At 41.7% G+C, this 24,651-nt stretch overlaps 1 protein-coding gene across 2 annotated transcripts in view; it reads left to right on the top strand.

The window, feature by feature from the left end:
• Positions 1–24,651, top strand: part of Amot (angiomotin) — a 62,555-nt gene that overhangs the window by 17,999 nt on the left and 19,905 nt on the right. For both annotated transcript variants that reach the window (XM_026789960.1, XM_005368512.3), the window contains 4 exons: positions 6,261–6,711; positions 10,843–10,987; positions 11,917–12,009; positions 16,654–16,799. In XM_026789960.1, coding sequence (XP_026645761.1) covers positions 6,261–6,711; positions 10,843–10,987; positions 11,917–12,009; positions 16,654–16,799 — 835 coding nt within the window. The remainder of the gene's footprint in view (positions 1–6,260; positions 6,712–10,842; positions 10,988–11,916; positions 12,010–16,653; positions 16,800–24,651) is intronic.

Below are 24,651 nucleotides of genomic sequence, written 5' to 3' on the forward strand. Positions count from 1 at the left end.
GTGGCTGTAGAGAAAAGCAGTGCTTCATTTTAGTGTTGATGTGCTCTCTTGTCTCCTGGGATTCTGGAAGAAGGGTCATTGTTTCTAATCTTGTGAGTTCTTAAAGGCCTTTCCTTAAGAAATAGAAGCAGATTGTCTTGGACTTTAATAAGTCTGCCACATTGTGTCACTTCCATCATTCACAATTCACTTTGTGTGTGTGTGGAGCAATCTGTTTGTTTCCTGTTAGTTGTACTGTCTCAGAGAATTATTGTGATACTTTTTGACACTCAAGAGCCAGGCAGATACGATTGTTGGTGGGAGAAGAATTATATACATGTGCTGGCTCAGAATGTTCCTTGCCTTGACCTTCAGAAAATGTCTTGGGGGGGGTGCTTCTTGGTTCTTCTGGAGAGAGCTCGTTAGGCAGCTGCCTGTCATGTCTTTAAACATCTAGGTTAAATTCACATTATCTCTGTAGAAGTTCTTCCAGAAACTAAAAATCTATGTGCAAAACTATGCCCAACCCTTCCGTTTTATACCTTTTGTTCTTCCTAAGTATATTTCTTAATCATTCAGCACCCGTTGTCATTTTTACTATTCACCCAATCCTGATTCTTTTTTATTGGTTATATTACTACTCTTTGGTACAATTTTAGGACATGGTGCGGGGCAACGGTTAAACATAGACAGTAGTGTAACAGTTACGCTTGGCATCCTGACCTCTTACCAGGGTTAGGTAATGATGGGTATCCATAAGGTTTGAAGCCCTAGGTGGTTCACAGTCCAAGACTGTGATCTCATTGGTATCTTCCTTGCCTCGTGTCTATTCGTTCATTTGGGAAAGAACCTCCTGGCTTGAAGTTGGTGAGTCAGGAGGTAAGGCACTTGGGGTGGAGTAGGGCGGAGGTAAGAGAAGTTACCTAGCATTTCCTGGTATTTCTTTTCTCCCCTCCAGGTCCTGATTTTTTTTTTCTTGACCAGAGGCAATTCATTTTAGGCTCCTCCCCTTGCCTCACTGGTTTAGGATTTTTCTTTTCTCCTTAACCCAGGGTGATTTCTTAACCCTTTGAAAGTTCCTCTGAAGTTTTCAGAAGTCAGGAGCCTGATTTTTGATAATCATCTCAGGACAGAAAATGGGATAAGAATGGGGCCCTTTAGCTTTCAACTACTACAAGAGCCCAACTCCCATCTGCCCAGTGAAATGGAAGACCCAGGGAGGGCCTGCACCCTTGGACTGCATAGCTTAGTGGAAATCCATTCAAGCTAGGAAAATGTCAAGGAAGCCTAGGCATTTTGTTTTGCTTTTCCCATCAGTATGGAAGCTTTGGAGGCACTCTCTCCCTTCTGGCCTGTGGATGGGCTTCGTCTGATCTGTTGCCTTGTGGAAGAGTGTGTTGGCTAGGGTGTGGAGCTGAAGCCAAAGCCCCAGCTCAGCACATGGCCCGCCTTCCCAGGAAAGCTATTTTCAGAACTCATTCACCAGTATTGTTTGTGATCTGAAATGACTCCTACAGTGTTTGAAGCTAGATGGAAAAGCTCTTTGATCTGCCTAAATAAATAATGGGACAAAGAGGGGTTTTTCCTTCCCATACTGATTAAACAACCAGAGAAATTAAGCTGCATATATTTTATAGGAAGATATGTATCTTCTCTCTTTCCTTCTAAATTATCTGTGGATCTCAATTCATGGCCCTTGAAACAACAAAGCCTATGCTGACCTACCTTTGTTTTTGTTTTTTGTTTTTGTTTTTTTTTTTTGTGTTTTTTTTTTTGGCTGGTACTGGGCATCAGCAAGGGCCCTGCCCTTCCGAGTTCCGCCCCCAGCCCTTGAGCAGTATTTTAACACACTGGTAGGCTCTAACAGTTGCTTCTCTGCAGGACAGGAATAGAATATTGATATGCTGGACGAATAATAAAATTGCCTAAGCTAGAGGTTTTCCATGTGAAGTTTGGGTATACATCCAACAAATTCTATCTCTAAGCGTTTTGCATGCCCTGCGTGGGGGAGTGGCACCTATTGAAGGATCCTTGGCAGGCAGATGCAGTCCAACAGCTTTCCAGAAGTCTTCTGCTTTTCCACGCTGACACCTTTTCCTGCTTGATTTCCTATATGGCCTGTGAATATCTTCCCAAGTAGCTGCAGCTTGCAGAAAAATTAAAAAAAAAATAGAAAGCCTACTTCTTAATTTTGAACCCGCAGATGACAGATCAGGATAAAATGTCAGTTTTTCTGAAGAAAGTGCCCTTAGAAAGAAACGCTGCCTTCATTTGCCTTAAGAGAGTCGGTGAACTGTTGATTTGCTGTTCAAATGAACACAGTGTTATAAACAGTCCTTTGATTACTTCATCATCCCCATGCCCTCCTCCCTCCTTAGAAAAATAAATAGCTTGAATGCTCAGAGCTCCAGATGGGGAAATAAGGCCAAACCATGTGAAGAATTATTAAATTTCTAAATCTTTGTCTGAGTACTGAACTGGTTTTTTGTTTTGTTTTGTTTTGTTTTGTATCCTGGGTTTATACACTGATCAAGTGCTTTTAAAAAATTAAAATCATTTCTGTTTATATAGCAGCCACCCCCTTTCAGGTGTTGAAATCATGCCCAGATCTGAGGTTCCTTGAAATGCTTGTTGAACAGAATCTCAGGGTGACCTAAATCTGTAGCTCAGAACAGAGCTACTTGTGCAATTGGAACAGTCCAGAATTATTCACAAGCTGTTCCACTATTCACAGTCACTGTCACAGAGCCTGGGAGAGGCACCCTTCCTGTGGTGAGAAGCCAGCTATAGGCTGCTGGTAGCACCTGCTCTGGAGAGAGAGAGAGAGAGAGAGAGAGAGAGAGAGAGAGAGAGAGAGAGAGAGACCCATACTCATGTGGGCGCATTTGTGAGTGACTGAAGAGGATGGGGACCCTATAGAGGTAGCAGGGTGGGAAGGTCTGTATTTGCTAGGGGTGTGTGTGTGTGTATGTTACTTTCCCTTTTTGTCTTTACAAGCTCTTTTTGAGAATATATTGACTCTCTCAATGCAGGTTTGGGGAGCAGCTTAAGTTTGGTGAGTGGTTTCTTCCATAGATAGCCAGCCAAGTCCCCTATTCTTCAGATCACTAGTAGCCTGTGAGTCTTAAGGAATTGGATGTTGGAGAGAAGGAGCAGAGGGGCAGATCGGATTGTCCCTGGATCATGTTATTCTACTGTCTCCTTGGTGGCTCCTTGTTCCCAGTTAGTTTTCAGTGGGGAGTGTTTGGAGATGCTGTGGGGTGGAAGGAGCTGAAGAGTGCACTGCCTTCGCCTTGGCCACTTTATTGCTATCATTACTTTTTCTTTTATTATTTAGTCTTCAGTGTGTTTTTGTTTCCTGTGATGTAGGCTAGAGTTCTCCTCAACCTGTGTCTTCTTCCCTGAGCCCCCCGTTCTCCAACAGCCACTTATTTCAGGGTTACCATCGCCCTGCCTTTTGATGGTGGGCAGATATTGAAGACCAGCTAGCTGGAGTTCTTTTGCCTGGAGCGGGTCCCTACTTTTTCAACTACCGAAGCCTTTACTTGTTTTCAAATCTGCCAGTGAAGGACTGCCTTGGTTTTTCCAGCACCCTGCTTCCTTTTGTAGCCTGGGGAGTCAAGGGGCAGCTGCTTTGTTTTGGCTTATCTTCATCCTGGGCTTATCTGACCCCAGAGACCTTCCGGAAACCTTGCTGTATCTTTTGCTATACCCCTGAGAAGCTGTGCACTGTCCAGGGCCTTGACAGGCCATTTACCCTTCAGGGAGGAGGGAGGCAGATGCCTAAGTCTGTTTGACTAAAGGCCCCTTATGCTTGATAAGCTCCCAGGGGAGCTGTGGAGAGGAAGCCCTGTTTGAAACTATGTGTTCAAGCTTTGAGAGATATACCTCAGGCAGTGGACTTTCAGATCCTGAGAACCAGGGCAAAAGATAGTGCTGGGATTTTTTTTTCCTTACATTTTGAAAGTAGGGTTGGAGAACATGAAATTTAAGACCTTCTTTCGCCCAAGAGATTCAAAGGCCCCCTCCTCCCAAATCTCAGGACATTCCAGCTCTGCATTAGACATATTAAAACAGCTCTTGGGAAGGAAGAACATAGTTGTTTTTACCTATATAGAAAGTGAAGATGTACAGGATGGGAAATGGAAACCTTTCACCACGTAAGTTCACAAACCACCCCGGGCTCTCGGGAAGAAAGGTTTTGTATGGCGTCAGCTCTCCAGTTGTAGGCTTGACTAGTGTGTCATTTCTTGTATGCTCAAGTAGTTTACGCGATTTCTTCCATATTTACCAATTAGTGCCAGCGACAAGTGTGTAAAATTGGAAGAATTGTGTGTATGTTAGAGGCATGTATGAGGCTGCGGGACAGACCCCAGGTATAAAGAGGTTTTAGTACTTTTGTTAAGTATTGAGGTCACTGGCTGTGTCCATGAACAAATATTTGGGATGATTAGGTTGTAAACAGCCTATACAGGGAGGAGTGGTTGGGGATGCTGGTTACTGGAGTGTGTGAGAGAGACGTGTGCTAAAGTGTCTGGATTCCTAGTGAAAAGTTAATGGCTTCTGCTCACTTGTCCAACTTCTGTCAAGAATTTTATACAAATTAGCACAAAGATTAACAGGAAGACACTAACAAGGTCAATATATCTCACCGGTAGGAAAAAAGCTATAGTTCTTACTGAATCAAAACAGGTAGAGCTCCCACTATTTTTGTAATTCATTCGAAGCCTGTTTTGAAACTCAGTATGTGGACCAGATCGGTTTGCCTCTTCTTCATGAGTGCTGAGGCTGAAGGTGTGTGCCCTCATGCCCAGCAAGATAAATTTAAGGACTAATTTTATGTGTATGGGTGATTTGCTTGCATGTAAGTCTGTGCTCTCTATGCTCATCGGATCTCCTGGAACATGGCTGTTATGTGGGTTCTGAGAATCAAAGCTGGGGCCTCTGACTGGGCCACTACTCTTATTACTGAGTTATCTCTCCTTCTATACTAAGAAATTTGAACAAGGTTTCACAGAGCTAGTAAGTAGTACCAAAAGTCTCTGAAGTCCCCTTTTTGGTATCTAAATCATGTTCTTAGTCCTCTGTCTTCCCTGAATTGAGAAATTCAGGAACATATAAAGTTCAGCCTGTGCCAGGGGATGAAAAATAATGTTTTTGCCTTCAGAATAAACAGACATAAATGCTTCCTGTTAGTGTTGATAGTGGGAAATAACACATCCATATGCTTTGATTGTTTTAGTTAAGAGTTATGCACAAATTATTTGTACTTACGTGTTAATATTTCGTGTCTCCTAATTAGTTACCAAAAATCAGGAAGCCATATTAAACAGTGTACCCAAGTTTTCTTTCTGAGACATTCTATAAGCAATAGGTTGGGGATTTGTACAGCACTGCTTAGAAATTCAGGAAGCCAGAGGTGGGAGTGGAGTGAACTAACACCATAGTTCACTCTTCCCCAGATCTCTGGCTTTGGCTTTCTTTCTCTTTCTGTTTGTTTCATTCGGGATGGGACTCGGGGCCTTATGTTATGTACTCGGGGCTTATGTTTCAGCTCTGCACCATATCCAATCCCTCAGCACATCTCTTTCCTTCTCTGGGTTTTAGTTTTATCCTATACAAGAAAATAATTCCTTTAAAGTCTTTCTAATTCCTAAATTTTGTGATTCAGTGTGCTATAAATAGTATAATAGTGTTGCCTCTATCTTCTCCAAGCGTCCATATTGCTCCTTAATGTGTATTATTAAATTGATAACTGGAATGAGCAATAATTATTTGGTGTTTTAAGTTTAATAAATATCTTCGTCTCTTTGAGAAATTCTTGAGTGTATGAATTCTTAAAGGTAGTTGCAGATAGGACGACAAAAGGCAACTGAGCAACTGTTTTAAGTAACCAAGTAAACATATTTTCTAAATTGAAGTCTTTGCATACATAAAGTTTTTTCCAGACGGGTTCAGTTTTCAGTCAGGTCATGAGCATTACTTTGTACAAGAGGAATTTTAAATGACTAAGGAATGAATGTGGAGATAGCCATCTTAAGATTTTCATACTTACCTCAGAGGTTATCTGGTTTCATCTCCAAAGGCTTCATAGCTAGTGAGCAGTAGCTGTTGGACAGAGCCACAGGATGTCTCGGTAAGAATGGGACTCTAGAGTTCTTTGGCGGGGATCTAATTCTGCTTGCTTTGCATTTTACCTGTATTTTGGGGCTATCCCTTTGTGTCATTTACTTGTGCCTTGGGAGTGAACTTTATCAGAGCTGGCCTTCTGTGTTTTTCAGGACAACGCAGGACATCTCGCTGTCTTTGTCGGCAAGGAATTCTCAGCCTCACAGCCCGACATCTTCCTTGACGACCGGGAATCAGTTGCTGCAGTCTCCACCATCTACGAGACTGTCTTCTGCCCAACACGCTCTGGCTGCAAACCAAGGCGACCACTCTACACACCTGCCAAGGCAGCAGCAACACTTTCTTCAGAATCAGAGTCATCAGGGGGACCACTACCGTCTCTCCCAGCCCGCCTTGCCTCCTCCAGCACCACAGCAGCAGCCGGGGGAAGCCTACTCAGCTATGCCTCGGGCTCAGCCGTCTGCTTCTTATCAGCCCTTGCCAGCTGACCCTTTCTCCATCGTCTCGAGAGCCCAGCAGATGGTTGAGATCCTCTCTGACGAGAATCGGAACTTGCGGCAGGAGTTGGATGGATGCTATGAGAAGGTGGCCAGACTGCAGAAGGTATGGCTCCCCTTGAGGGTCAATAGCGGCTTCTTTGAATCGTACTGGTGGGGACCTGTTAAATACCTATAGAAAGGTTTTGTCTGTGTGCACTTATCATAAAAAGGTTTCCTCTGTGTGTGCTTACCATCTCGCGTGGGTAATCTTTCAAATTCTTCCTCTGATGTTGCTCAAACTTTATGTAAAAGCTTTGTCTGTCTGTCTAGGATAACTAACTTTTCTTTTTTTATCATCATAAATTAAGAACAAAACAATGGACTTCATGATGAAATTTTCACAACGCTTATCATGTACTTTCATTATATAAACACTCGCCACCATCTTTTGTTCCCCCTTTTTCTTTAAGAGAGGTAACATTTTGCTTTTATACTAAAAGAAAAATATTATAGATGTCCCAGACTCTATAACCCTAAAGAAAGAGTTGGTTCGTTATTTTATTCAAAAAGTCATCAGATATACTTCTTCATAAAGAATATTAGTAAGGTCTGTGCTCATGGAAAACCTGCCAACATTTAAAGGCTTTTTGTCTTGATTATATTTTCTTTTTTTTTTTTTTTTGCAGGGTGAGGTTGAATGTTTATTCAGGGGGTTATGGAGGAGCAAGGGTGAAGGGGGGATAGAGAGAGAGAGAGAGAGAGAGAGAGAGAGAGAGAAGAGGAGAAAGAGACAGAGAAGTGGGGAGACAGGCAGAAGCGAAGCTGCCTCTCCGAGAGGAAGATGGAAAAAAGCTCTTGATTATATTTTCCCCATAGGATTTTGAGTCAAAAGTATAAAGCCATAGTTCATAGTTTCTAGAAAAATTCCACCAGCTGAGATTTTGTATGGCTCAGGAAAAAGCTGACAGTGCTCTTCCTTGTGGGACTTCTCTTCCAAATTCTTCTTTGACACTAGCCCTCCTCCCCACTTTTGCTTTGGTCTTTCTGCACAGATCTGCTTCAGCATCTGCTCTATTCCCCTGGTGTGTGTGTGTGTGTGTGTGTTGAGGGTGACACACAAAAGGTGCTTAGCGCCACAGCTGGGTGATAGGTGACAGCCCTAGGCAGAAGAAATAGAAAAAGGAGTGTGTGTCCCCAGTTCCCTCACCCCCACCTTCTGCTGTAGCTGGGAATTCAGCAGTTGAGGGCCTTGAGGACGGAACCTCAGTTCTTGCCTGGGTGGCTTAGTGAATAGAGTTCTGCCTTTGGCTCCTCTGTAGCTTTTGACCCTGAGGAGTTCATGTGACATGATCTCCTTGCCGACTGTTCAGGAAGTTGCAGCCAAAGGTGGGGAGGGAAGGATGGTAGCCTTGTATTGTTCAGCAGCTCTATCCCTAGGAGACAAAAAGAATGGAAATTTCAGGGCCTGTACAAAACTATGAATGTGCTAACAGCAGATCTTTTACCTAAAGGAGAAGTAGGCTTATTTTTTTCCATAGTGAAGTGGTTTTTATGTAGTGGAAGAGATGCCCCCATTCTCAGTTTGCTCAGATCAGGTTGAGGGCTATTGGGGTAGATTGAGAGCTATTACTTTGTCTTGATTTTATATTTTCTTTCTTCTCAGTTTGACAATTTTCCTCTCTCACATTGCATTAATGCTGTAAATAAATTTTGTCGATTGACTAGAAACCCTGTTTAGGTGGTTCGACCTCCTCTAACTTTTAATTTGGGTGGCCTAGCCTTATCTATGACATAATTACTGGTTCCTGAGCTCAGATCATCTTTGTCAAGGGTCCCTGGTGACACTAGCAGCTGGGTCAGATGACTAGGGCAGAGAGCAAAATAGGAATTTTCTTTGTTTGGTCCTTGTACTGACGTATGTCAGAAAAACACAATCATCATAGCTTGCGCGTCTGGAGAAGCCAGTTCTAGCCAATGCCGAGGTAGAGAAAAAGGAACAGAAAGGGGAGAAGAAAATGCAAGGAAAAATATGGTATACACCAGATAGTAGAGCTAAAAAGGAAGGAAGAAACGAAGGAAGGAAGGAGGGAAAGGAAAAAGAGGGAGAAGAAAGAAAGAAAAAAAGGAAGGAAGGTAGCAAGGAAGGAAGGAAGGAAGGAAGAAAGGAAGAAAGGAAGAAAGGAAGAAAGGAAGAACGGAGAGTGAGCGAGTGAGCACTGGGGGTTGCTGGGGACAGAAAGAAGAACAAGCCAATCTTGAAACCCACCACCACTCTCCCTGTCTTCCAGGCCTTCTACCACCCACACCAAGTCATTGGATCGGCCCTTCTTGGCCTTTCTGTGAAGGCCTTCTTGCACTGCTCTTAGCAAGAGGACAGTATCTCCACAAGGGGAAGGGGAAGGAGAAGGATTAGCAACAGCTTCTTCCCAGGCAGACTATGTGTGTACTTGGAGATAGGGCTGTCTTCTAGGTGCCACCTTCTCTGGGCCCTGGGCGGCAAGTAGGAAGTCTCACTCACTTTCTCTTGGCTGCCTCTTGCAGACCAACACCAAGCCTGCTCTTTCAAATGGAAATGTTTATTTTCTCCTCTGCAGCACTTGAATTTCCTGCAAAAGCCTTCACCAGGCGCAGGCCCGGCAGATCTTGTCTCTAAATGCCATTCGCCAGTTTTCACCTTCTGTGCTGCTATCTTGGTGCCATCTGCAAGGAGAAAAACACTTTCAAGTCTGCTCTTTTCAGTAAGCCTCATTTGTTTGCAGGCAGTTCTGTCTCCAGCAGGATTTTGAAGATGGGGGCAGCTGGAATTGGAATTGATTGTAGTCCAACCACTCCTCCCCCATCATCAATTGGGGCGCCTGTTTATCACCCCCCTCCCAAAGCACTGTGAGCTTTGTTTAGGAAGAGTGGAAAGCTGAGTCGAAATGTAGAGTGGTTACAGGAGTCAGCCTTAATTTGAAAATTGCTTAATAGGCCATGGGGTTTATTTGTCTTATACAAATTATATGCAAATAATCTCTGCGGTTGTTACATGTGCACAGGAGCTGGACTGGTGGCAGAGAAACTCTGGAGTCTAATTTTATTTTTTCTTCCTGATTCTGGCTAATTCTGGACAAGAGCATTGGTCTTTTCTTCTCATTTTATAAGACTTGCAGAGAAGTGTCATAAAACCACACAAATTATGAATTCGAGTTAAAAATCGATACTAGCTTCCAACTGACTCTGGTGACTGCGGGATAAAGTCCAAATGCCTGGCATTTGAAACCATTTTATGACCTGACTGCACTTATCTTCACAGCCATATCCCTCTAGCTTCCCTGTGGCTACCACACAGTGTCCAGTCAAATGAGACTCCTGGCCACTCTGGGAATGTATTTGCTTACTCAGAATAGAATACCCTTCCCCTCACCTCTGCCCATTGAAATCCAATCCCACTTTCAGGATCTGACTCCAAATGCCTTCTCTCCCTGAAATTATTTTCCTCCCCTCCCCCAACCAGGGATAACTTCTTTTCTTTTTTGCATTGCTCCTTGTTCCCTTCTGGCTGTGCCTGGCCCTAAGTTTTCTGGCTTGATTGTAGTGGAGGAGAGGATAATGTGGACATTCTCGTTCAGATTTGCACACTTGACAGCGTAATTGTGTCTTCTTGACTGTCTGAAACCTGATTGGCTACTTGTGAAAGGGAATTGAATTGAATTGAATTGAATTGAATTGAATTGAATTGAATTATACTGCATGAGGCTGACTATTTGCTGATTTGTTCTTGGTAAAGGTGATTTAACTACTCTCTCTGCTAACATGGGTCAAGTTACATCGCCTGGGCAGATGTCAGGGCAAAATGAGAGAACCACACAGAAGTGCTCTAAGGGCTTCAAAAGAAAGTTATTGTTCTACAATATACAGTATTATTAATATTTTGAAAATCAGAAAAAAAAATAGAAATTAAAATCGTGTGAAGTCTATTTTATCTTATTGCCTTCCATGAGGCAGAAATCACAATGCCCAGCCCCGACTCCACCCCCACAGAAATACACACACACACACACCTTTGTCCTATGGAAATCCTATGAAGCAGTCAAATCATTTACTGAGCTCACAGTCTTTTTTGAAAACCTAGTTCTTAAATATGTTACACTTGCTTCCTGGCCATATGTAAATTCTGAAAAAAAGATGCCACTGAAGTGTTGTATGTACGGTTCTAAACTGTCTTTCCCATTAAACTTTTAGCAGCAACACCATCTTTCTTTTTAATGTTAAGGTGGAGACAGAAATCCAGCGGGTCTCAGAGGCATATGAGAATTTGGTGAAGTCATCTTCTAAAAGAGAGAATCTGGAGAAAGCCATGAGGAACAAGCTGGAGGGTGAGATTCGAAGGATGCATGACTTCAACAGAGATCTGAGAGGTAAGGGACTAGTGGGATTAACCTGGTAGTTGTTTTTTTTTAAATTTATTTATTTATTAAAGATTTCTGTCTCTTCCCCGCCACCGCCTCCCATTTCCCTCCCCCTCCTCCAATTAAGTCCCCCCCCCTCAGCCCGAAAAGCAATCAGGGTTCCCTGTCCTGTGGGAAGTCCAAGGACCACCCACCTCCATCCAGGTCTAGTAAGGTGAGCATCCAAACTACCTAGGCTCCCACAAAGCCAGTGCGTGCAGTAGGATCAGAAACCCATTGCCATTGTTCTTGAGTTCTCAGTAGTACTCGTTGTCCGCTATGTTCAGAGAGTCCAGTTTTATCCCATGCTTTTTCAGACCCAGGCCAACTGGCCTTGGTGAGTTCCCAATAGAACATCCCCATTGTCTCAGTGTGTGGGTGCACCCCTCGCGGTCCTGAGTTCCTTGCTTGTGCTCTCTCTCCTTCTGCTCCTGATTTGGACCTTGAGATTTCTGTCCGGTGCTCCAATGTGAGTCTCTGTCTCTGTCTCTGTCTCCTTTCATCGCCTGATGAAGGTTAATATTCAGGAGGATGCCTATATGTTTTTCTTTGGGTTCTCCTTATTTAGCTTCTCTAGGATCACTAATTATAGTCTCATTGTTTGAGATAAGGTCTACATAGTTCAGGCTGGCCTAGAACTTAATACATTGTCTTTGCTGGCTTTGCGCTCCATAATGCCCATAAGACCCTTGAAAGCATGCATTCCCTACACTGGCTCTTGCTTTAGTAGGTCTTGTACTGTTTTGAGATTCACATTTGCAAACTCAGGTCTGTGTTACCCATCCTTATTGTCAAAAAAAGATGCTGCCTTTTGCCAAAGGCTAGTATTTAGAAGACAAACAGCAAGCGCTTGGAAGGGTATGTGTAAGGCCCTGCTGATTTTTCTGCACATCCCGCAGACCGTCTAGAGACTGCCAACAAGCAGCTGGCAGAAAAGGAGTACGAGGGCTCAGAGGACACCAGGAAAACCATCTCTCAGCTCTTTGCCAAAAGTAAGTCTGGGAACGCTACAGGCAGGTATGAATGTGTGGATGGGCGGTAACTGCTCTGGAAATGTTGCTGGTGTGGATAGAAGAAAAGTTTATGACAATGTTGCCTGACTCTTTAGCCTTCTCCAAACAACCGGGAGAGAATGAATGTCTTTCTTCTGCTGCTTCATGAAACACCAGGAAGGCTGCTGCCACAACCTCCAGTCACACTACTCTCTGGACTAAGTCAGAAAAAGCCCACTTGGGTCCCCACCATTGTCATGGCTGAGACAAGACCTTAGGGAATCTCGTCCTTTTTCATGCTGAAGGGATAGTTGTAGGTGCTTCCATATACTGGCTCTAATAGATGGGATGGGCATGCAGGACAATGGTTAATGTTTGGAATCCCCAGCCTGCACCCCTATTAAACGCTTACTGTTGTATCATATTTTACCCACTGGGAGACTGTGAAGACAGCCAGAGAAAGACGAGCCTCTGCTCTGCTATGACCTGAATTCATGGTTCTGCTTGCAGAGTTGGAGGGTACAGGGCTGGGCAGAGCTGTGCTTTCCTCATAATAGGGTTTCCTTTGTCTGGAAATACTCCTAGGACTGTAACAATGAATTAATCCTCTTCTTTATCGGCCCCTAATGGACTCCACCCAGCGAGACAATGCCTAATTCTTTCCAATTGCTATAATAAAAGCAACAATAAAAACTTCATAGTAGATTGAGTCCACTGGGAGAATAAATTGGGTTGAGAACAGATGAACTGTCCTTGTTTCTGCAGATGCCTAAGTTTGGCTTTGCCCTGCCCCAGCCTCCCTCAGTGCAGCTCCCACTGCTATCCTGCTTGTTGGGGACTTGTCAGACTCTTTTATTTTTGCTGGGCCTCCCAGTGACCCTTTCATGTCATTCTGTGCAGTTTCCAGTTAGCTTTTACAAGTCTGTTTGATCTTCACTTCCAATATTCCCATCCCTGCCTGGGTTACTCTGTTGTGCTCTGGCTTCTGAACACTTTTGTTCTTCCTCTTTGCCCTGAGCCTCCCAGTCCTTTGTCGGTAGTCTAAGAGTGAGGAATGCTGTTTTTCTGGTGTCATCACAACCTAGGGGAAATTGTGAAGTTGCTTTTGTGGTGTCACAGTTACCCTGGAAGCTAGTTCAGTGGCAGGAAGATGGTGGCAGTCTCCCAGAGTAAAACAAAACATATGGATTCTTGCCCTGGACTTGCTAGCTTACACTCCTCTCTGTGAGGAAATGCTATTTCAGGTGCTCTTGGAGCTCTGCTGTGGGTTTAAAAAATATAGTTATTTGCTAAACCAAATTACATTAACAGCAGAGTGAAGCACTCTCAGCAGTTCTAAAACTAGGTGGGGAAGAGAGCATGCCTTTTGACCCCTTTATTTCTCTTGCCTTTGGGCTTCCAAACCTCCCTGCAAGGTGGGAACTGTAGCAGGAAGGAAGGAAGCTCTTTTGAAAAGCCTTCCCTGGGAGTATACTCCCGCAACCGGAGAGACAGAAGCAGTTTAACCTAGAAGGCAGTTGGGTACAGTAGAAAAGACTTTGAATAGGTTGAGCTTAAGTGTGGAATCCATTCCACATTTTCAGATGTGGGAGCTCTTACAATGCAGTCGTGCTTGCTCTCCAAGTCCTGTTTCCTCATATGCAAACTAGAGAAGAGAAGAATAATACCTCATATCCTTGTTCTGAGGATTAAGCTAGCACAATGCCGGATATGTAGTGAACATTCAGCAAATGCTCATTGCTTTTCATGGTACATCTATTCAGATCGATGTATATAATGTCACAGTGGGAAATGAGATCACGCTGGCATCATGAAGATAAGGTCCAAATCTATTTGTTTGAGTTTCTGGTATGAGGTTTGTCCTAGATAACAAAAGTACCTGGAAAAACATGAGGAGCCATAGCTGTATATGACAAGGTCCCTTGTAGCTATACTTTTAGTATCAAGTTCAGAAACAAAATTGCTATTCCTACAGGTGAGACTTAGCCTTCACATTGGAAAAACTAATATAAAAGAATCATTCACATCTTAGTAAAAGACATCTTTGAAACTGTGATTCTTTTCCATCATCAATTATGGTGACGGTGATTATTATTCGCTTTAGTGGGCTTTCTTGGTGTTTTTCATGTTTCTCTCATTTAAATACGTTATATTATCTCATTGGATCCTTAACTAATATAGATTAACGAAAACAGCAATGTTGCCTGTACTTTCATCTGTAAAGTGTTTTTATCCTTTCTTAGAATGTCCATCTTTCTACTTCTATAACTTTCCTGTCCTCGCATACTGTCTACATTTTCTTCTTAAAAACTTAAAGCATATTAATCAAAGGCATTAATTTCAAAGTTATGATCTGACCATTCCAACATCCTTGACTTACCTGGGTCTGCTCCTGATGCAGGCGGTGTCTTTTAGAAAACTGTGTACATTTTGTCCTTTAGTTTAAAAAGAGTACTGCTCTTTTGATTACGCTGTTGAGTAGCAGAAATTACATAGTGGCTAAGAAGGACTGCAGTAGTCAAGTCTTTGAACAATACTTGCCTTGTATTGTTCTGAGCAGAAGACTCCTTCCTGATGTGGCATGGGCTGCTCAACAAGTGAAATGGTTTCTAGCACTATGATTAGGTTTTTGGTTTTTATTTTGAGTCTGTGCTTTTGGACTGTAAACCTTATGAATGTGGCTCGGTCCCCACCCGTATTTACTGCAGTGCCATCAGAGGGGCCTAGAGTCAGGTGTTTATTTTTCTGAGGCCTGGAACATGTTTAAATGGACCTTGTCATCGTTCCTCCAGACTGCTTAGTATCCAAAGTATTTCTGCAAGTTAGCTTTTGGTTAAAGTTTCTCCTCGGGGCATGTCTTGTTGAGAAAAACAAAATGTCTGGTCTGTTTCATAATGGGTTCTTTCCCCTCCTACTGCTGATAACATATTTTTCTGGCCTCCTGGGAGAACCCTGGATGAACACCTGGTGGCAAAAAACTTCCAAAAATGTGGGTGTTTCAGTATGAGCGCCTCTCCCAGGAATTAGCTCTCACATTTGTACATACTGAGCTGCTAGCGATTCCTCAATTGTCATGCAGGGTTTCCTAACCAGCTCCCATGGTTTCCATGATCTTTGCCCATGGAATTCTAATTTGGTAAATTGTGATTCTCTGTCCACCTACCTCCTACTTTGAGGACAGAAGTTTGCCCTGTGAATTTCACTTCTGTGAGAGCTCTCTATAGATCTCTCTTCAATCTTTTCTTTTTAATTCAGCTTTTTAAATCTCTGTTAGAATGGAATTACAATTTTCTATTATTCTATTTTAGAATAAAAAAATTTAAAATATGGTTGGTAGTTGGCCTAACTGCTTTTCATGTTGAAGTCAGGAAGGTTAAGACAGGGTAGAAGTTAGAATCAAGGTCCTGTTTAAATGGCTTATCATAGATTTAGGCCCAAGAGCTGTGATATTTATGGAACTACCCTTGCATGGCTGAGATAAATACCACATCGTATTGCTATATCATCTCCTAGTACACATTTTGCTATAGATTTCAGTTGTTCAATTTTATCTGAACAGAGATAAGGGATTGAATGCTTGTTGGATTCCATTTTCTCTATTTCCGTGCCTTTCTCCTCTTCATTTCTAGTATCTTTGATTTATCCTGCTTGACAGAGACTTGTCAGTGCTTTCATCTTTATGTGTGTTACTCTGCTTCTGAATGCAATCAGTAATTAGTGATTCTTCCATTCTAATGACATAGACTTTATCAATGCAAATGTACATATACACACAGATACACATATACACAGATACATGGCTACATATTATACATAGATTTACATCCCTAAATATGTTTGTGTGCATGCATGTATGTTCACATATATGCAAAATACACTGTGCACATACAAACATATTTTATTACTGTAAAAGCTCTAATCATTTGCTTAGATGAAATTGATGCCTATATTTCTAAATTAATTTTCCCTTATACTCTGCCCCGTTCTTTCCCACAATCCCTCCGTACCCAATCTGTCCTGCAAAAGAAAGGGTAGGAAAGAATATAAGATGGCTTCCAGTTTTACCTTATTCCCTTTATAAAAACTCCGGGCTTGGTAGATACTGAAATGAAGTGAGTTAGGTTGGCCATGGTGTTGGATCGGGCTTTCCCTAGAGAGGACACGTTTTCTAATGATCTTGATCTGAGAAAAGGTTCTTGCATAAAGAGTAGGATTTGAGGTTGCTTCTGTTTTATGAAATAACATATTTAGACTATTTGGTACGTTGGAATAAAGAGATAGTGGGGGAAATTTTGCTCAGCTTAGTTGCTCTTTTGCCAAACATTTTCCAAACACAAAACCAAGGAAATAAACTTACTCTGTGTTGTATGTGTATGTATGTATACATGTGTGTTCATCTTTGTGTAGTGCTTAATTCTTTTTTAGGACATTTTATATCTCCTTATCCATTACTTCTTATTTATCCAACAAGTTAGTGGTTGATCCAGTGATAAAATCTAAATGTTGTAAATTTCGATTCTTTTAGCCATGTTCTAGAAGAGTGCACACTGTCAAGTAGTTAATATATATGACATATTAGTTTTGCTTACTTAAGGCTTTGACCCAGCTTCAGGAAAACAATATTGATATTCCATGTCCTCACAGATAAAGAAAGCCAGCGGGAGAAAGAGAAGCTTGAAGCAGAGCTGGCTACTGCTCGCTCTACCAATGAAGACCAAAGGCGACACATTGAAATCCGAGACCAGGCATTGAGCAATGCCCAGGCAAAGGTGGTGAAGCTGGAAGAAGAGGTAGGTGTCTTCAGGTAGCACATGAGCCTGAGAGTAGGAGGTCTGGGGAGCTCCTGGCCTTCTCATCCTTTTGAATATGCAGCTTATACAGTCTTCCCACAGAGAGAGGGGCCATCTTTGGCTCCTGGTTATAACTGTGCCCACACAAATGGGTTGATTTTGATGTCATTTTCCTTCTCTACAGGTTCCTTTCATTTCTTCTATAATATAAAATTATACAATCAAAGGAGGCAATTTTCATGCTGCAATTCATTCACTAAATGGTTTTCATACCCTAAGTTCTCCCTAATACCTAGCCCTGCCTTAAGCTTCTTTTTTTTACTGAACTTTAAAGCCTTGTTTACAAAGATCTATAGAATGACTCCAGGTATTTTCAAGTCCTCCAATGATCTTGAAACTGAAATGGTCCTATTCTCCCCACACCCAATGGAAGTCAAACCTGTCCCTTGTCTTAGGTCAGAAATGCATCTTGATGGCCACATCTTTTGCTATTGAATTTGACAGTATGGCTTGGAGATGGAAGCTGGCTTCAGAGGTCTGACAACAAAGTAAGACCCATGGAGAGGTTACAGTTTCTGTCAGGAGAATGCATTGGTAAAGATCTTGACTGTGGCTTAGAGATTAGTTTTAAAGAATATTATTACGTGGTATGGCTGAATTTGCCAGCTCTTTGTGTGAGTGTATGGAACCATCTCTTAACAAACACAAGGGTCCCTGAACTATTAAAAATGTGATTTAAAGATGTATTTGACTAGTCTCCATGGAGAAGTTTCTCTATTGCCACACTAAACTGTTCCTGTGAAAAAGAGGAAACTTTGCTGCTGTACTGCCATTAAGGAATTAATCCTGAATGCTGGTTGTGATTGTGCTAGAGTTCAGTTAACAACACTGAACTTTTGGGAGTGAGTATATTCCAGCAAAGATGTGATAATGAAGTGTAAATTGACTAAGAAATTCAAATCTTCTTAAATTCTATCTTGAAATTTGAATTGTTTTAAGAGAAATAATAACTTTCATGGATTTCCAGTAGGAAGCTGCTTGGGCAAGATAGCAAATTTAAGGCCAGCTTAAGTTACATAGTGAAACATTTTCTGAAAACAATAGTAATAGCCCCCATTTTCCTACAATTTGAAAGCCTTATGAAGCCAAAACAAAATAAAATTGTAGTTTTAGCAACTAAATGGCTTTGTGGCTCTTGTATATGAAATGTCTTCCCTGCCTTCCTTAGTCCCCTGCTTCCTGCCCCTCACTAAAAATGGCTCTAGTTGCTGGAGATCTCCAGATGTACAGATTTCCCCTGCTGTTCTCATTGAGCATTAAAGACTGGTTGGAGTTAGGTTGCGGGTTAAGTTTACTAGGAGATCAGACCATGTAATCCATGATATCCTTTAGTCTGACTTCCCCGAAATGTTAACTTTAAGTTGTAGAAAATCAACATGTGTTCTTCTTCAGTCTTCTGTCTTAGAAACATACTTTTACATTATGGAAAATGACAGCACCTCAAAGCCTTGTCATATTGCCTTGATATGCCTGATTCCCCAGAAGGCCTTGCTTATTCAGGATTAAAACTGCTCAGTATGGAATCTTAGAATTCACTAACTCTCTCACAGTTTGATATGGGGTTTTTAGTGTAATACCTTCACAGAATCAATGACTGTGTCTGTCTTATGAATGCCTTTTGTGCTGGGTGTGGTGATACATGCCTGTGAACCCAGCAGTTAGGAGGCAGAAGTAGGTGGATTTTGGGGAGTCCAATGGCAGCTTGGTCTATATAGTGAGTTCCAGGACAGACAGAAATACACAGTGAGAACCTATCTCCAGATACAAAGTGAGAGTGAGGGAGACTGAGATTGATTCATCAGTAGATAAGGTTTTGTTATGCTTGATGGATATGGCTTAAGGAAAGCCATGTTGGAAAGTAGAGAGAGAGAGACTGAAAGACCTGCCTTTGTTCTGTGTAAACTCACATTGAATGGCTCAGGTCGGGCCTTATGAACTTTCCTTACTGCTCAGAAATATGGAGTTTTTTCAGGGCAAAGTTCTCTTGCCTGTTTTGCAAATCAGCTTTCTGAGAGCATTCTCCAAACGGGCCTTTTGGTGAGGGGAGGCTTTTCCCAGCTTTTCAAGTTCAGGGTCACCCAGGTAACTAGTTTGCATTGCACCAAGATGGCAGGGAAAATAAGTGTATCGAGTCAAGGACCCTTGGGTTCTTTTATGCCTTCGCCTCTTGAAAGCCCGCATGTAGGTACATTCCGTGACATTCACTTCATTTTTCTAATCCTCTGTGCCTCCTGCCTGTAGGCTTCTGCAGCCACTCTTGAAAACATTCCACAGGAGGGCCACCTCAGGCAAGAACTGGTTTCCTAAAGCCCTAACTTTCAGTTTCTTCCAAGCTCAATGCAGATGTGAGCTTGTTCCTCTGTGAACAATGCTGCTCTCGTGACATCTACAGAGCTATTCTGCTAGGACAGGCATGAATACAGCTGTTACCCTGGCAAGTCATGGTGATACAGACCTTAAAATCAGTCTACAGCCTGGGTAGCCAACAGCCAGATGAGGTAAATGATGCATTTCTGACCTCCTTACCGTTATCTTTTGGGACACATGTGTCTTACTGAAGTTGACTCTGATTAAATGTGTCAAAAGAGCTCTGTGTCCTAAAGCAACCACAATAGTCTCACATTCACAGAGAGCTTCCCCATCCTCTCTAATTTTAACCTCACTGAGGAGTTTCCATGGATGTCTGGCATGTCTTCTCACAAGCCTCAAGGCAGCCTGGGTTCCTGGCCAGCTGCTACATTAGGAGAATACAGAGTTGAAGCAGTGGCTTGGGTGATTGTTCCAGGGAGGGTGGGAAAAATGGACTTGGCAAACTCAGATTGAGAAGATGCCGAGGGTACACATAGTGGGCACAGGGTACAGAAACACATAAAACAGCAGGTGAGAGGGAGGACTGGGGGAGAGCCAGGAAACTGGATTTGGGGCTATAATCAACACTATGGAGATTGAGGAAGAAGGGGCTAAAGTGTTAACCTGTTCGGCATTAGAGTGGCTGGTGATGGTTTAGACTTGCGCTCTTGTTAAGATAGCCCATTCTCAGGCACTTCTCAAATGTTTTATTCCACTGCCACCAGCATTCTTCCTAAGGGCTATCACTTGTCAATCTTTCTATGTCCCTCACTACTAAATTTATCTGGCTTTTTGTTTTGTTTTGTTCTAAAGATAAGTTATGCTGTATCATCTCTCTACCACATAATACACCAGATTCCTCCTTTCCAGTAGTAAAGGAAGATGTCTTGTGTACAAACATTAATATGTTTAACACTCTCCAATATTTTTAACCAGTTGATGAAGTTTAAGCTTATATAATAGTTAAGATGTTATACATTTGAGTGAAGTCTACGACGGTAAACTATGATATTGGACTATCAAACTATTTGAAAAACATTTCATCAAAGGATGAAGATTTTATGCCTATGACAGTGCAGTTTCTTTGTAGTGGGTGTTGGTTGCCTTATCCAGCATGTTCAAAAAGAAGAAACTTTGACCATATACCAAATCGGGATGGGGTGACCTCTTGTAGTTTGTCTTTCACTCATTCCTTTATGACTATAGGGCTTTTTAAATTCCCAAGGTAGAAGCCTTGGAAGTTTCTTTATTCCCAAGGCAGCAAGTTTCCAGAGGCGGTGTTCTACTCTTTAAGTCTTTTAATATCTACCAGCAGACCACAGACGTTTTGGCAAAGGACAGAGGCAGCTTGCTAATACCAGGCTAGTGTTACCAAATTGCTTCAGTGTGAATCCTAACTTAGAGCTGGGTCACCGGGTAAAACTAAATCAGATCAAGCTAAAACTCCTGAAAGCTCATGAGGCAACATAAAAGCTCATTGTATGAAGGAGAAGAATCGAGAAAATATACTGCCCATATGACACTTACAAAATACTGTTTTGTAGGCAATAGATGGCAAGAGACAAATTAGATATATTCAAGGCACTTAATTTAGTTCTGCATCAGCCCTAGTGTCCTTGAGAAGATAAGTGCCTGCCTATGTCAGTGTTCTCTCTGCTAGTATAATAATTTGTTCACTCTACACATAGCTATTAATGTGACTCAATAGTGGAGCACATGCCTGGCACGCACATGGCCTGGGTTTGAACCCGAGTAACAAGAGAAAAAGAAAATAAATAACAACAAAAGGTATATTTTCTATTCTCTGGGAGCCTTGATGATAATATTGAAACACAGATAAGGTAGGACAGTTAGAGAGAAATCTAGGGAAATCGCCAGTTCCACTAGACTTGCTTCTTGTCTTCCTGTAAAGCAATGAGAAAATGATGGATTAAAAAACTTCCCTTTGAAGGCCTGAGGCAAGTGATTAGCTTGGGGTGCTCTAAATCTAATTTTGTATATAGCTATCTTTAAAAAATCAGTTTGAAAGACACCCACAGTTGTTGGAAGGAGGGAAGTAATGCTGTCACGTGGTATTCATTTGTAGGGATCATATTTTCCTGAGTCAGAAGAGGTTATGGGATCTGGCAAATTCTTGGGAATGGGTTCAAATTCTTACAGAAGTGCAGTGGAAAAGATGATTGATTCCTTGTTTGTTATCAAAGTTCTTTTCTGCTGTTCTTTCTCCTATTTCTTATAATTTTTAATGATTCCCTTTATGTGTCTGTGCGTGTGTGTGTGTGTGTGTGTGTGTGTGTGTGTGTGTGACAGAGAGGTAGAGGGGGGAGAGAGAGGAAGAGAAAGAGAGAGAGAGAGAGAGAGAGAGAGAGAGAGAGAGAGAGAGAGAGACTCATATAGTCAAGGTTGGTCTTGAACACTTGTTCATCTATCCTCAGTCTTTGAAGTGTAGGGATTACAGGTAGGCCTGCATCATGATACTTGGATAAGATTCTCCTTTGAAAATGTGTCCTGAATAGGGATGACTTGATACCCTTATGGTGACTTAGCCAAACAAATAAATAGTTAAGAAGCATTCATAGAGAGACAAAAATGGATGGGCTGAGGATAAGGTGGACCAAAGATGAAGGCAGGGGGAAATAATGGGTTAAGGAGACAAATTGAGAGAATATGGGCTAGAGGAAAGTAAAGGAAGGGAAATATCTTTGACAAGTTTTGGGAACTAGTGCTTACTAAGAAAACTTAAATGGATGGAATGATTTCTTCTATTCACTGGATAACCAGAGGGATTTAGGTTGAAATGATGGATTTACTTGGCTTCTTCTGGGAACTCATGGGTACAGGGCTTGATTAGAAACTCAGAATGACTAATCTGTGGTTTTGAAAACTCATTTTCCACATGAAGACCCGAGCCACTCTTGTGGATTTGGAAACTCATCATTTCCTTGAACACTGAAGACATCAAAAATAAATCATCTAGGATTCTATGAGAAGTGTACATTTTTTGTGATCCGCCATAAACACACACACACACACACACACACACACACCCAGCATGTTCTTAGTTCTTATCCCCCATAGTTATGACTAGACACTATTCTGGGGCCCTATTTAAGACCTTATTTTATTTAACACTCTTAGATATGGCTCATTGTTGAATCTGAAAAGTGAACTCCTAGGTTTATGAACTATGGAGTTTAAAGACCTGTAGAGATCATCATAAATTCATTATCTGTCTAGTTTAGTGGTTTTTTATTTATAACTTCTTAAAACTTTGTGGGAGAAGGAATTCCTAAGCAGTGAAACCAGTTTGGGGTGAAAGACCAAAGGGTATATGAGAAGCAGAAGTATTGTTATGTAACAATGATGTATCTGTAACTGTTTTATAGAAAGATAGACATCATGGTAGGTGTAGTAGGGTATACTTGTGATCCTAGCATTCTGGCAGGAGGATCTTAAGTTTGAGGTCAGCTTGGGCAGTTTAGAAAAACTCTTGTCTCAGACAAACAAACGAGTGGTGTAAGGTGGACAGCCATTTCTCTCAGAGAAACATCAGAAATAAGAAGAGATGAATACAGACAGACAGAGCTCTGTTTTGTATAGAATTCTAAAACACACATATACCATAGAGGAGATAGGTGATTCAACCAATCCATAGGAGTGACCCCCTAAGTGTCTCCACAAAACATTAGAACTCTGGAATACAGTTTGAAGTTTTGAGAACCTTGAGAGATTGATGAGTTTTGATTTTTGGTTTTTTGTTTTGTTTTTGTCTCTAAAATACCATGCTGGCACTAAACAGTTTTGATTTTTTTGAGGCCATTGTAGGGATGGTTGCAACTGTTTATACTCGGTCATAATGGCTGGAAGGCAGCTGTCAACACTTTGTGGCCTGGCATAGTAGTGGCCATTTTGCTTTACTGGTTCCTGAACTTCCCCTCCGCATTTGTTTGCTAACAAACCGAGACTCTGAGGCAGAGAATGGGGAAGTTGTCATTCTTAGCCAACTGAGGACTAGAACTGAAGTCTCCTCATTGCCTCTGTGTTCCTTTATCTTTCACTGTGCTGTCAAGTAGAGGTTTTCATGTGGATATATGATGGGAAATTGGATGGGGAGAAAGAGGAGACAAGGTCTTTTGTTTCTTCATTTAAGGGTCTTTGTTAGAGGCAACGTATTTCTTTGTCATAAAGTAGAAGCCCTCTCCCCGCAAACAATAGCATTTTCAAGGAAATATTGTTATTGTAGATACTCAATGATTCCTTCTAATTGTATCTTCAATAAACAGTTTTGCTCTATACATTTACACTTAGTTCCTTCTTTGCATAAACTATTTGAAGCCTAGTATTTATCTGATTATTTTTTATTAAATGATGTTATCCTCTGAGTCGGTCACTAAGACAATGAGAAGCACATTAAGGTTTTTGTGATGAACATTCACAACTGAGACCATTAGAACCTGTCTGACTTGGTAATGACTTTCTTCCCTAAAGAAGGAAAACACAACAAAACAAAACACCAAGGATGTTTTATAGCAGATGCTCTTCCAAGCACTTTCCATGTTATCTCATTTGATCCTGATAAAGGAACAGGCTACATTATTGCTGAATCTATATTATTGACTAATGAGTAATCAAGGCTTGGGAGAAATCAAAACTGAAGGTCAGAGAGATTTAAGCACCTTTTCCTTAAGTTGCAGAGATCTTAAATGAGAATGTCAGGATAGGGACTCAGGCATTATGAGAACTTAGGACATTAGATTGCTACTACCTGTATGTTCTTTACATAAGAAAGAAGCAGCAATATTTCCAATGGCCTTGAAAGATAAAATTGGGGGGGGTCTACTGTTGCAATTAGTAATCTAATATTTGAGGAGCTTAACAGCATAGATAACTGTAAGAGAGAGGCAGAGAAGACAAAGGACGTCACTATGATGAAGGTAAAAGTAAGATATATAAAATCTAGGATAGTAATGAAGGTAAAGCGCATGGACTGTGGTACTTAGAGATGAGCTACAAAATGTGGAGTATGTAACTTAGAAGATGGCTGAGTTAGTAAATTACATTAATAAAGCCCTGCATGGGCAGCATTCAAGAATTGTCACTTTCCATTGTGACATACCTGGGGGTTAAGTGCTTCCCAGGTGCTTGTGGTGTTTATGATGTTTGCTATAATCTTCCCTTGACAGGGAGAAAGAGAGGTATGACAGCAATAATGGTCTTTATTTTTCTTAACTTGCTCTGCAGAATTGGTCTAAACTATATGCCTGTTTTCACTAAACTCAGAGAACATCCTCATCCCACGTTGGTTTTCTCATTCAGGGGGTTGGCTTAGTGACTCCTCTTTCTGGGAGTGCTTTTCATAGGATATTTACTTTTCCTTTTTGAGAAAGGCAGGGCATAGGGAGATTGGTGTGATGCTGGGTTGCTTGCTTTTCAGTTTTCAGAG

This window comes from Microtus ochrogaster, unplaced genomic scaffold (assembly GCF_000317375.1).
Source record: "Microtus ochrogaster isolate Prairie Vole_2 unplaced genomic scaffold, MicOch1.0 UNK34, whole genome shotgun sequence".
Classification (NCBI taxonomy): Eukaryota; Metazoa; Chordata; class Mammalia; order Rodentia; family Cricetidae; genus Microtus; species Microtus ochrogaster.